The sequence below is a fragment of the Scomber japonicus genome, chromosome 23, assembly GCF_027409825.1.
Source record: "Scomber japonicus isolate fScoJap1 chromosome 23, fScoJap1.pri, whole genome shotgun sequence".
NCBI classification, from domain to species: domain Eukaryota; kingdom Metazoa; phylum Chordata; class Actinopteri; order Scombriformes; family Scombridae; genus Scomber; species Scomber japonicus.
Genome location: NC_070600.1, coordinates 25,432,196 through 25,446,439, shown reverse-complemented (window position 1 = coordinate 25,446,439; position 14,244 = coordinate 25,432,196). Strand labels below are relative to the sequence as shown.

Here is a 14,244-nt window from a genome sequence, read left to right as displayed (position 1 = left end):
CTCTTCATGTTTCAGGTATAAAATCATCACAGAGAAACCGTCGGGAACGATCTCCGGTCATCAGAAGTGTGAGAACGGGAAGATCGAGTGGAGCACCGAGATGCCGGTTTCCTGCAGCCTGTCCAAGTACGTGATTAGTGATTATTTTATTTATGTATAAACCTGAACACTGTGATAAATGTGAGTTATAACCTAATTGTCACATTTCAGCAATTTTTGGGTTTTTCTCTGCTTAAAAAATAAATGTAATTTCAACCTTTAAGATCCCAAAACACATCTGACAGGAGAAGAAGAGATTTCTCTGAGTAATAATTAATGATTATTGGATCTATAAAACATCAGAAATGTGAGTTTTTTTGTCATCTGTCTCATAAATTAAGAAAATGCAATTTAATGTCATTGCAACTTTTAAAGCTGCAGTTGGTAAGTCTTATAAAAGTAACTTTTTGTCATATTTGCTCAGACTGTCACTATGTAAAGATTCATTACATGAAACTAGTCATCTGTTAAAGGACCAGGCTCATTTAGCCCCGCCTACTGCTCCTACTGAACCAATCAGAGCCAGGATTGTGTCTGATGGAGTATCTGACAGCTGTCAATCACTGCTCAGGCACACAGCCCCCTCCCCTTCCTCCTCACAGGCCCCTCCCCCTTCATCCTCACAGGCCCCTCCCCTTCATCCTCACAGGCCCCTCCCCCTTCATCCTCACAGGCCCCTCCCCCTTCATCCTCACAGGCCCCTCCCCTTCATCCTCACAGGCCCCTCCCCCTTCATCCTCACAGGCTCCTCCCCCTTCCTCCTCACAGCCCCTTCCTCCTCACAGGCTCCTCCCCCTTCCTCCTCACAGCCCCTTCCTCCTCACAGGCTCCTCCAAAAGTTGTCAGATTTGAGCAAATGTATTTATTTTTAATTTCTTGCCCCCCCAGGGGTCTGCAGAGCCTCCTGACCCCGGTGCTGGCTAACATCCTGGAGGCGGACCAGGAGAAGTGTTGGGGCTTCGATCAGTTCTTCGCTGAGACCAACGACATCCTGCATCGCACCGTGGTCTACGTGTTCAGCCTGCAGCAGGCCACGCTGCACCACGTCTACATCCACGAGTACAACACGTACGTACTCATCTTCATCACTATCTATAACTCATCTTCATCACTATCTATAACTCATCTCAGCCTGCAGCAGGCCACGCTGCACCACGTCTACATCCACGAGTACAACACGTACGCTGCTTCAGCTATTACTCATCCTCATCACTATCTATAACTCATCCTCATCATCCTCATCATCTTCATCACTATCTATAACTCATCTTCATCACTATCTATAACTCATCTTCATCACTATCTATAACTCATCCTCATCATCTTCATCATCTTCATCACTATCTATAACTCATCCTCATCATCCTCATCATCTTCATCACTATCTATAACTCATCTTCATCACTATCTATAACTCATCTTCATCACTATCTATAACTCATCCTCATCATCCTCATCATCTTCATCACTATCTATAACTCATCTTCATCACTATCTATAACTCATCTTCATCACTATCTATAACTCATCTTCATCACTATCTATAACTCATCCTCATCATCCTCATCATCTTCATCACTATCTATAACTCATCTTCATCACTATCTATAACTCATCTTCATCACTATCTATAACTCATCCTCATCTTCATCACTATCTATAACTCATCTTCATCACTATCTATAACTCATCTTCATCATCAATCTATACCTCACTATCTATAGCTCATCTTCATCATCTTCATCATCATCCTGACTATCTATAGCTCATCATCTATTACTCATCTTCATCATCACCCTCATCTATACCTCCTCATCATCTTCACTATCTATACCTCATCTTCATCATTATCTATAACTCATCATCTTCATCATCATCTTCACTATCTATACCTCATCTTCATCATCATCAATCTATACCTCACTATCTATAGCTCATCCTCATCTTCATCATCCTCATCATCAGTATATCTGCTGATCAATAGTTTCTCTGGTTTTATCCAAACTGTCAAATATTAAATTTACCAAAATAAAAGCAACAAATTCTCTGATGTTAGAATTCTCTGATGTTTGGTGCTTTTATTTTGAAATAAAACCCCAACTGAGATTATTCATACAACTCATTTCTTATTGATCAGTTGAATCAGTTTCCTGTTGATCGATAGAAAATTGATCAGCAGATATTTTAATAATCGATTAACATTAACCAAATTCTCTGATTCAGCTTCTTAACCCTTTATTGGGCAAATAATTATATTTGGTAACTTCTGTAAATATCCCAAAATATCCTTCCTTCCTTTCCTTCCTTTCCTTCCTTCCTTCCTTCCTTTCCTTCCTCCCTGCCTTCTTTCTTCCCTTCCTCTTTTCCTTTCTCCCTCCCTTGTTCCTTATTTCCTCCGTCCTTCCTTCCTTTCCTTCCGTCCATCTGTCCTTCCTCCCTCCCTCCTTCTCTCCTCCCTTCCTTCTTTCCTTCCTCCATCCCCCTTTCTTCTTCCTTCCTTCCTTCCTTCCTTCCATCTGTTCTTCCTCCCTCCCTCCTTCTCTCCTCCCTTCCTTCTTTCCTTCCTCCATCCCCCTTTCTTCTTCCTTTCTTCCTTCTTTCTTCCCCTCCTCCCTCCCTCCTTCTCTCTTTCTTTCCTCCCCCCTACCTTCCTTCCCTTCCTTCCTTCCTTCCCTTCCTTCCTTCCTTCCTTCCTTCCTTCCTTCCTTCCTTCCTTTCCTTCCGTCCATCTGTCCTTCCTCCCTCCCTCCTTCTCTCCTCCCTTCCTTCTTTCCTTCCTCCATCCCCCTTTCTTCTTCCTTCCTTCCTTCCTTCCTTCCATCTGTTCTTCCTCCCTCCCTCCTTCTCTCCTCCCTTCCTTCTTTCCTTCCTCCATCCCCCTTTCTTCTTCCTTTCTTCCTTCTTTCTTCCCCTCCTCCCTCCCTCCTTCTCTCTTTCTTTCCTCCCCCCTACCTTCCTTCCCTTCCTTCCTTCCTTCCCTTCCTTCCTTCCTTCCTTCCTTCCTTCCTTCCTTCCTTCCTTTCCTTCCATCCATCTGTCCTTCCTCCCTCCCTCCTTCTCTCCTACCCTCCTTCTTTCCTTCCTCCGTCCTTCCTTCCTTCTTTCCTTCCTCCATCCCCCTTTCTTCTTCCTTCCTTCCTTCCTTCCCTTCCTTCCTTCCTTCTTTCCTCCGTCCTTCCTCCCTCCTTCCTTCCTTCCCTTCCTCCCTCCTTCCTGCCTTCCTTCCTTCCTTCCTTCCAATGAGTGTCCTATAAAGGGTTAAACATGAATATTTTCTGCTTTCCTTCGTGAATAAACCCGATAACTGATCTATAACTGACCGGGTGTGGTTCCTCTGCTGTCCACAGGGCGGCGCTGTTCCAGGAGCTGCTCTCCCGTCGGACCAGCATCCCGCTACACAACCAGGAGCTGCTGTACGAGGGCCGGCGGCTGGTCCTGGACCCCCAACCGCCAGGCCAAGACCTTCCCCAAGACCTCCAGAGATAATCCCATCATGCTGGTCAGCCGCGAGTCCGTCGCCACCGTCGGACTCATCTTTGAAGACCGTACGTAGACCTTCCTTCTTTCTGTCCTTCCTTCCTCTCTCCTTCCTCCCTCCCTCCCTCCCTTCCTTCTTAGTTTAAACTCTTAGCGTCGGACTCATCTTTGAAGACCGTACGTAGACGCAGCTTCCTGTCGTACACGCAGCTTCCTGTCGTACACGCAGCTTCCTGTCGTACACGCAGCTTCCTGTCGTACACGCAGCTTCCTGTCGTAGACGCAACTTCCTGTCGGCCTCACGGGTCAAAACCCAGTCTGTTCTGACTGTTCCTTCTTTCCTCCCTTTTCCTTCCTTCTGTCCTTCTTTTCTCTCTCCTTCAGTCCTTCCTTCCTTCTGTCCTTCCTTTCTCTCTCCTTCCTCCCTTCATTTTTTCCTCCCTCCCTCCTTCCTTCCTGCCTTCCTTTCTTCCTCCCTTCTGTCCTTCCTTCCTTGTCCTTCTTTCCTCCCTTCCTTCCTTCCTTCTGTCCTTCCTTCCTCTCTCCTTCCTCTTTTTCTCCCTTCCTCCTTCCCTCCTACCTTCCTTCCTTCCTTCTTTCCTCGATCCAGAAATAATGCTGATAAATGATTTTATAGTCTGAACATAAAGATAATTATCAGCATAATAATTCAAAATAAGATCATATAAATATATAATTAATAGATAAATACAGACATATTCCATCAATATGTGTCAAATACGTAAATTAGACACTTTTAAATCTACGGCTGCAAAGATGAGAAATAAAATATAGTAGAAATGATGTCATGAGTTCAGTTTGACTCTAACTAAAGATTATAAAGATTATAAAGTGATTATGTTTCTTCACAGCGAGTCCTCCTAAAGTTCAGCCTCGCTACGACCTCGACCTGGACGCCAGCTACGCTAAGGTAAGGACTCTTTAACTGGCTGCCTTTTAATTTGAAGGGGACAGGAAGTGAAACCGTGTTAACTCTTGGTGTGCTACAAGCTGCCTTTTTAAGTTGAAGGGGACAGGAAGTGAAACCGTGTTAACTCTTGGTGTGCTGCTAGCTGCCTTTTAATTTGAAGGGGAAGTGAAACTGTGTTAACTCTTAATGTGCTACTAGCTGCCTTTTAATTTGAAGGGGGAAGTGAAACCGTGTTAACTCTTAATGTGCTACTAGCTGCCTTTTAATTAGAAGGGGACAGGAAGTGAAACTGTTAACTCTTAATGTGCTACTAGCTGCCTTTTAATTTGAAGGGGGAAGTGAAACCTTGTTAACTCTTAATGTGCTACTAGCTGCCTTTTAATTAGAAGGGGACAGGAAGTGAAACTGTTAACTCTTAATGTGCTGCTAGCTGCTTTTTTAATTTGAAGGGGACAGGAAGTGAAACCGTGTTAACTCTTAATGCGCTACTAGCTGCCTTTTAATTTGAAGGGGACAGGAAGTGAAACTGTTAATTCTTAATGTGCTACTAGCTGCCTTTTAATTTGAAGGGGACAGGAAGTGAAACCGTGTTAACTCTTAATTTGAAGGGGACAGGAAGTGAAACTGTTAACTGTTGGTGTGCTGCTAGCTGCCTTTTTTAATTTGAAGGGGACAGGAAGTGAAACCGTGTTAACTCTTAATGTGCTGCTAGCTGCCTTTTAATTTGAAGGGGACAGGAAGTGAAACTGTTAACTCTTGATGTGGCGTCCAGACGTTTGCAGGGGACGTGGGACATCTGTGGAAGACGTCGGAGTCTCTGCTGGTTTATCAGGAGCTGGTGAGGAAAGGAGTCCGAGGCCTCATGTGAGTTTATTAACCTTTAAATCTCATCCTTTCTTTACTCGGAGAGAAAGAAAGAGAAGAAAACATCCTGTAGGGAGAAAGAAATAAGAAGGAAACATTACAACAAGTCTGAAAGAAAGAAAAAAGAAATAAAAGGAAAAGAGAAAAATGACCCAAAAAAAGAAATAAAGGGAAAAATGACAGAACAAAGGAAGAAAGAAAAAATAGAAAGAAAAAAAGAAAGAATGACAGAAAAGTGTGAAAAGAAGGAAAGAAAAATTACAAAAAAAATAGAAAGAAAGAAACAGAAGGAAAAATGAATAAATGACAGAAAGCTGTAATATTTAGTTAATAATTATATTGTAATAACTTTAGTCGACATTGTGAAACTAATTAAACTCTTTAAATAAAATTAAATGTTTGAAATATGACAGATTACATGTTACTGATGTTTAATGAGTTATTGACTGATTGATGGATGGATGGATGGATTAATTGATTAATTGACTAACTGATTGCTGCAGAGAGCTGATGAAGGAAGATTACTCAGAGATTCAACACAAGAAGTCAGAAGTGTTTCATCTGTGTAACTGCTGCACGCAGATACTGGAGAGGACCGAGCAGCTGTGAGTCACACATACAGCTTTATATTCATATTATCATCATTATATCATTAATATATTATTATTATATCATCATTATATTATTAAGAGTCAGTCATACATCTTTATATTCATATTATATCACTAATATCATTATACTATCATACTGTTAATCACACATTAATATATCATCATCATATTATCATCAGATCATCATTATATTATCACTATTATACTGTTAATCACACGTCAGCATCATCACTGTGAGACGGAGTCATGTGACTGCTGCTGATCACATGACGTGTGTTGCAGGTTCGAGGTGATGATGCAAGCCAACATGATGTCATCAGAGTACGACGAGATCTCAGACATGCACAAGAAAGTAGTGAGAGTGAGTCTCTGAACCTGAACCCTGAAAACCCCCAAAACCCCCTAACCCTGAACCCTGAACCCCTCTAACCCCCCTAACCCCTAACCCCTAACCCCTAACCCTGAACCCCTAAAAACCCCAAAACCCCCAAAACCCCCAAAAACCCCCTAACCAGACATTAAGATCAGCTGGTACCCTAACTCATAATGTTTCCCTCTCTCTCTCTGTCCCTCTCTCTCTCTCTCTCTCTCTCTCTCTCTCTCTCTCTCTCTCTCTCTCTCTCTCTCTCTCTCTCTCTCTCTCTCTCTCTCTCTCTCAGATCTCCGGCTCTCTGGAGCCCATAGAGAGAACCTCTCAGGACATCAAGAGTAAATTTCTTCCTGGAAATCTGCTGACGGACGTTTGGACTCAACAAGTAGGAACTCACCCTGAAGACAGGAAGTAAGTTAGAGGTACTAGTACTATACTGTAGTACTGTTAGAGGTACTTGTACTTTACTGTAGTACTGTTAGAGGTACTAGTACTACACTGTAGTACTGTTAGAGGTACTAGTACTACACTGTAGTACAGTTAGAGGTACTAGTACTTTACTGTAGTACTGTTAGAGGTACTAGTACTTTACTGTAGTACAGTTAGAGGTACTAGTACTTTACTGTAGTACTGTTAGAGGTACTAGTACTTTACTGTAGTACAGTTAGAGGTACTAGTACTATACTGTAGTACTGTTAGAGGTACTAGTACTTTACTGTAGTACTGTTAGAGGTACTAGTACTACACTGTAGTACTGTTAGAGGTACTAGTACTACACTGTAGTACAGTTAGAGGTACTAGTACTTTACTGTAGTACTGTTAGAGGTACTAGTACTTTACTGTAGTACAGTTAGAGGTACTAGTACTTTACTGTAGTACTGTTAGAGGTACTAGTACTTTACTGTAGTACAGTTAGAGGTACTAGTACTATACTGTAGTACTGTTAGAGGTACTAGTACTTTACTGTAGTACTGTTAGAGGTACTAGTACTTTACTGTAGTACTGTTAGAGGTACTTGTACTTTACTGTAGTACAGTTAGAGGTACTAGTACTTTACTGTAGTACAGTTAGAGGTACTAGTACTTTACTGTAGTACTGTTAGAGGTACTAGTACTTTACTGTAGTACAGTTAGAGGTACTAGTACTTTACTGTAGTACAGTTAGAGGTACTAGTACTTTACTGTAGTACTGTTAGAGGTACTAGTACTTTACTGTAGTACAGTTAGAGGTACTAGTACTATACTGTAGTACAGTTAGAGGTACTAGTACTTTACTGTAGTACAGTAACGTGTACTTTCTTGCAGTGTGGAGAAGATCAAAGTCTTGCTGGACGCGATCACAGCGATCTACCAACAGTTTAAGAAAGACAAAGCAGAACGACGTGAGCTCACACACACACACACACACACACACAGTAACACACACACACACACAGTAACACAGTAACACACACACACACAGTAACACACACACACACACAGTAACACAGTAACACACACACACACAGTAACACACACACACACACACACACACAGTAACACACACACACACACAGTAACACAGTAACACACACACACACAGTAACACACACACACACACAGTAACACAGTAACACACACACACACAGTAACACACACACACACACAGTAACACAGTAACACACACACACACAGTAACACACACACACACACAGTAACACACACACACACACAGTAACACAGTAACACACACACACACACAGTAACACACACACACACACACACACACAGTAACACACACACACACACACACAGTAACACACACACACACACAGTAACACACACACACACACACACAGTAACACACACACACACACAGTAACACACACACACACACACACACAGTAACACACACACACACACACACAGTAATCTCTCTTTGTGTTTTCAGGTCTGCCGTACAACGAGGAGCAGATCCACAAGTTTGATAAGTAAGTAACTCATCAGCTGATCGTTAGAGCTCATCAGCTGATCGTTGTTAGAGCTCATCAGCTGATCGTTAGAGCTCATCAGCTGATCGTTGTTAGAGCTCATCAGCTGATCGTTGTTAGAGCTCATCGGCTGATCGTTGTGTGTTAGAGCTCATCAGCTGATCATTGTTAGAGCTCATCAGCTGATCGTTGTTAGAGCTCATCAGCTGATCGTTGTGAGCTCATCAGCTGATCCTTGTTAGAGCTCATCAGCTGATCGTTGTGTGTTAGAGCTCATCAGCTGATCGTTGTGTGTTAGAGCTCATCAGCTGATCGTTGTGAGCTCATCAGCTGATCGTTGTTAGAGCTCATCAGCTGATCGTTGTTAGAGCTCATCAGCTGATCGTTGTGTGTTAGAGCTCATCAGCTGATCGTTGTTAGAGCTCATCAGCTGATCGTTGTGTGTTAGAGCTCATCAGCTGATCGTTGTGTGTTAGAGCTCATCAGCTGATCCTGTTAGAGCTCATCAGCTGATTGTCGTTAGAGCTCATCAGCTGATCGTTGTGTGTTAGAGCTCATCAGCTGATCGTTAGAGCTCATCAGCTGATCGTTGTGTGTTAGAGCTCATCAGCTGATCGTCGTTAGAGCTCATCAGCTGATCGTTGTGTGTTAGAGCTCATCAGCTGATCGTTGTTAGAGCTCATCAGCTGATCGTTGTTAGAGCTCATCAGCTGATCGTTGTGTGTTAGAGCTCATCAGCTGATCGTGTTAGAGCTCATCAGCTGATCGTTGTGTTTCCTCCCGCAGACAGAAGCTCGTGCTCCACGCCAGCAAGGCTCGCTCTCTGTTCACGGAGGAATGCGCCATGAAGTACCGACTGTTCATCTCTAAGAGCGAAGAGTGGATGAGGTAACACTCAGACCAGGAAGTGACCAACCTCTGGGTTGCTTAGCAACTGTCTCAACTCTGTCTCTGTGTGTATGTGTGTGTGTGTGTGTGTGTGTGTGTGTGTGTGTGTGTGTTAATGTGTGTGTGTGTGTGTGTGTGTGTGTGTGTGTGTGTGTGTGTGTGTGTGTGTTAATGTGTGTGTGTGTGTGTGTGTGTGTGTGTGTGTGTGTTACTGTGTGTGTGTGTGTGTTACTGTGTGTGTGTGTGTGTGTGTGTTACTGTGTGTGTGTGTGTTTCTGTGTGTGTGTGTGCAGGAAGGTTCATCATGTGAGGAAGCAGCTGCTGAGTCTCTCCGGTCAGCTGATCAACATCGAGAAGGAAGTGACGATGCTGATGGAGCGATCCATCAAGGTAAGAGTTCACTAATCAGTTAGACAGTTACACCATTTATACCAAAAGACTGAATGCTCCTGAAAATGTCACATGGTGTAACCACAGTAGAATAGATGTCACATGGTGTAACCACAAATGAATGATAGATATTAAATATGTGATCACCTAGAAAGAAAGAGAAAGGAAGGAAGGAAGGAGAGAAAGGAAGGAAGGAGAGAAAGGAAGGAAGGAAGGAAGGAGAGAAAGGAAGGAAGGAAGGAAGAAGAGAAAGGAAGGAAGAAGAGAAAGGAAGGAAGGAAGAAAAGAAAGGAAGGAAGGAAGGAAGAAAAGAAAGGAAGGAAGGAAGGAAGGAGAGAAAGGAAGAAAGGAAGGAAGGAAGAAAAGAAAGGAAGGAAGGAAGGAAGAAAAGAAAGGAAGGAAGGAAGGAGAGAAAGAAAGGAAGGAAGGAGAGAAAGAAAGGAAGGAAGAAGAGGAAGGAAGGAAGGAAGGAAGGAAGGAAGGAAGGAATGACAAGATGATGAATGAATAAATCAGTTAAACTAGTTTCAGGTTTGTTAAAATGTACATTTAGTATTTTAAGACTAATGTCACATGGTGTAACCACAGTAGAATAAATGTCACACGGTGTAACCACAGTAGAATAAATGTCACACGGTGTAACCACAGTAGAATAAATGTCACATGGTGTAACCACAGTATGAATGATAGATATTAAATATGTGATCACCTAGAAAGAAAGAGAAAGGAAGGAAGGAAGAAAGGAAGGAAGGAAGGAGAGAAAGGAAGGAAGGAGAGAAAGGAAGGAAGGAAGGAAGGAAGGAGAGAAAGGAAGGAAGGAAGGAGAGAAAGAAAGGAAGGAAGGAAGGAAGGAGAGAAAGGAAGGAAGGAAGGAAGGAGAGAAAGGAAAGAATGAAGGAGAGAAAGGAAGGAAGGAAGGAGAGAAAGGAAGGAAGGAAGGAAGAAGAGAAAGGAAGGAAGGAGAGAAAGAAAGGAAGGAAGAAGAGGAAGGAAGGAAGGAAGGAATGATAAGATGATGAATGAATAAATCAGTTAAACTAGTTTCAGGTTTGTTAAAATGTACATTTAGTATTTTAAGACTGAATGCTCCTGAAAATGTCATTTGGTGTAACCACAGTAGAATAAATGTCACATGGTGTAACCACAGTAGAATAAATGTCACATGGTGTAACCACAGTAGAATAAATGTCACATGGTGTAACCACGGTAGAATAAATGTCACATGGTGTAACCACAGTAGAATAAATGTCACATGGTGTAACCACAGTAGAATAAATGTCACATGGTGTAACCACAGTAGAATAAATGTCACATGGTGTAACCACGGTAGAATAAATGTCACATGGTGTAACCACGGTAGAATAAATGTCACATGGTGTAACCACAGTAGAATAAATGTCACATGGTGTAACCACAGTAGAATAAATGTCACATGGTGTAACCACAGTAGAATAAATGTCACATGTTGTAACCACAGTAGAATAAATGTCACATGGTGTAACCACGGTAGAATAAATGTCACATGGTGTAACCACAGTAGAATAAATGTCACATGGTGTAACCACAGTAGAATAAATGTCACATGGTGTAACCACAGTAGAATAAATGTCACATGGTGTAACCACAGTATGATGATAGATATTAACGTACTAATGATGACTTCCTGTCTGCAGCTGCAGGAACATCTGCCTCAGAAGGTTCTTCCTCTCGTCTCCAGCGGAATGAAACCTCAAGCTTACCTCAGTCAGAACACTCTGGTGGAGATGACTCTGGGGTAAACTCCTCCTCTTCCTCCTCCTCCTCCTCCTCTTCCTCCTCCTCTTCCTGCTCCTCTTTCTCCTCTTCCTTCTCCTCATCCTCCTCCTCTTCCTCCTCCTCTTCCTGCTCCTCTTCTTCCTCTTCCTTCTCCTCATCCTCTTCATCCTCCTCCTCTTCCTCCTCTTCCTCCTCCTCCTCCTCCTCTTCCTCCTCCTCTTCTTCCTCTTCCTTCTCCTCATCCTCTTCATCCTCCTCCTCTTCCTCCTCCTCTTCTTCCTCCTCCTCCTCCTCTTCCTTCTCCTCTTCCTCTTTCTCTTCCTCCTCCTCTTCCTTCTCCTCTTCCTCCTCCTCTTCTTCCTCCTTTTCCTTCTTCTTTTCTCTTCTTCCTCTTCCTTTTCCTCCTCCTCCTTTCCCTCTTCCTCCTCCTTCTCTTCCTCCTCCTCCTCTTCCTCTTCCTCCTCTTCCTCCTCTGATTATATATAATAATAATGATGATGTGTTATTCTCCAGGATGAAGAAGCTGAAGGAGGAGATGGAGGGAGTGGTGAAGGAGCTGGCGGAGAACAACCACTTCTTAGAGAGGTCAGTGTTAGCTTAGCTTAGCACAAACACTGGGAGCGGAGGGAAACTGTTAGCGTAGCTTAGCACAAACTCCGGGAGCGGAGGGAAACTGTTAGCTTAGCTTACCATAAACACTGGGAGCGGAGGGGAAACTGTTAGCGTAGCTTAGCACAAACACTGGGAGCGGAGGGAAACTGTTAGCGTAGCTTAGCACAAACACCCAGAGCGGAGGGAAACTGTTAGCTTAGCTTAGCACAAACACCCAGAGCGGAGGGAAACTGTTAGCTTAGCTTAGCACAAACACTGGGAGCGGAGGGAAACTGTTAGCTTAGCTTAGCATAAACACTGGGAGCGGAGGGAAACTGTTAGCATAGCTTAGCACAAACACCCAGAGCGGAGGGAAACTGTTAGCGTAACTTAGCACAAACACTGTTAGCGGGTTAGTTGATCATTTTAAGGGTTTTTTTTGGGTTTTCTTGGTGTGTGAAGGTTTGTTGAAGGTTTGTAAATGTGAGCGTGTGCCGTCTCTCTCCTGCAGGTTCGGCACGTTGACGCTGGACGGAGGTTTGAGGGGCTGAAGTCGTCGTAGCGTCGGCGGCTCGTTGTACATATTCTGTGTTTATCGTGTAAATAACGTCAGACTGAGACTTTGGAGCTTTTTGTATGAACGGTTCTGCTGAACGGACGCATTAGAAACAAAAAGACAAACAGCTTTAAAACATTTAAAACATTTAAAACATTTAAAACGCTTCCAGGAGGAAATTCAACCTTAAATTAACCCTTAACGTCCCAGATCCCTTAAATGAGCCTTAACTGACTGATTAAGGAGATTTTAAAGGATATGTGAGATTCCCCTTAACGGACCGTCAGACTGGTGAAATTAAGGTTTAAATATTTACATTTTATTTCAGTATTTGACATTTTTACTCAGTTTTGGCTCAAATTAATAGTTTCTATATTTATTATTTATAAATCTCCCAAATTCAGCACAGATACAGTAAAGTGATGGGTTATAATACGTTAAGGGGTTTTATTAAGGGTTTATTTTACTCACATAAAACAGCATGAAAGTTTTATTTAATTAATAATTAATTAAAAAATGACTTTCATGTTTGTTTGTTTAACCCTTAAAAAAAAAATCCCTTAAATCCTCCAAAACCCCTTAAACATGTTCCAGGTTAATAATAAAATATGAAATGTGTCTTTAATCAGTAGAGAGCAGATCAGACACATTAAACTCATTTTATCTGATTATTATTATTTATTGTTGGAAAATCAATAATTCATCAAACTTTAGTCTTTTGTATTTTATCTTTTTTTGCTCATCATGAATCTTTAAGGGTTAAATTTGGTCAGAAATCAGAAAATGGATCAAAATGTAAATAAATAAATAAATAAAACCCAGAGCTGTGTCTGAGCTTTTATTTCTTTCTTTACTGGTTTAATAAAACTCATCATGTGACTGTTGGACTCATATATATATAATATAATATAATAAATAATATATAATATAATATAAAAGGTTTTACTGGTTAAAGTCATTTAACCCTCCTGTTGTGTTCGAGTCAAGGAAGGAAGGAAGGAAGGGAGTAAAGGAAAGAAGGTAGGAGGGAAGGAAGGAAGGCAGGGACGGAGGAAGGATGGAGGAAAGGAAGGAAGGCAGGGAGGGAGGAAGGATGGAGGAAAGGAAGGAAGGCAGGGAGGGAGGAAGGATGGAGGAAAGAAGGAAGGTTGGAGGGAGGGAAGAAAGAAGTAAGGAAGGAGAGAAGAAGAAAGGGAGAGAAGGAAGGAAGGAAGCACAGATGGAAGGAAGGAAGGAAGCACAGAAGGAAGCACGGAAAGTAGGAGGGAGGAAGGAAAGAAGTAAGGAAGGAGAGAAGAAGAAAGGGAGAGCTGGAAGGAAGGAAGCACAGACGGAAGGAAGGAAGCACAGATGGAAGGAAGGAAGGAAGGAAAGAAGGAACAGTGAAAACGAACGGGTCACTCTGACCCGGGATGACGACAGGAAGTTAATAAACCAGCTGATCTGAGCTTTTCTTTATTCTGCATTTTTAATTTCTTGATCTGATAAAAATAAAAACTAAGCTTCTTTTAACAGGAAGTAGTTTCAAAATAAAGTCCTCAGCGTATTAAACTACATTATTAAGCAGAAAAATAAAATCTGCTCATGTTTCATCAGGATCAGCTGCTGACTGACTTCATGCTGTTTTTACTGTAATGATGTTTCTCTACCAGCAGGGGGCGCAGACACTACGAAGAGTTAAAGGTTCAACTCACCTGGAGTTAATAAACTGGTTGTAAAATAATAAATAACAAACTGAACACATTTAATGACACTCAGATCTAATTTAACATTTTAATTTCTATAATTCAGATATTTTAACAT

General features: G+C 42.1%; 1 protein-coding gene across 1 annotated transcript in view; it reads left to right on the top strand.

Moving 5' to 3' along the window:
- Positions 1–13,258, top strand: part of tbk1 (TANK-binding kinase 1) — a 20,769-nt gene extending 7,511 nt beyond the window's left edge. Inside the window, 16 exon segments of the mRNA XM_053343986.1 lie at positions 16–126; positions 928–1,107; positions 3,387–3,480; positions 3,482–3,584; positions 4,389–4,447; positions 5,220–5,311; positions 5,815–5,916; positions 6,205–6,283; positions 6,582–6,703; positions 7,597–7,673; positions 8,222–8,261; positions 9,048–9,149; positions 9,443–9,539; positions 11,213–11,313; positions 11,808–11,879; positions 12,397–13,258. Of these exon segments, the coding sequence (XP_053199961.1) occupies positions 16–126; positions 928–1,107; positions 3,387–3,480; positions 3,482–3,584; positions 4,389–4,447; positions 5,220–5,311; positions 5,815–5,916; positions 6,205–6,283; positions 6,582–6,703; positions 7,597–7,673; positions 8,222–8,261; positions 9,048–9,149; positions 9,443–9,539; positions 11,213–11,313; positions 11,808–11,879; positions 12,397–12,436 (1,471 nt within the window). The 3' untranslated portion in view covers positions 12,437–13,258.
- The last annotated feature ends 986 nt before the right edge of the window (positions 13,259–14,244 follow it).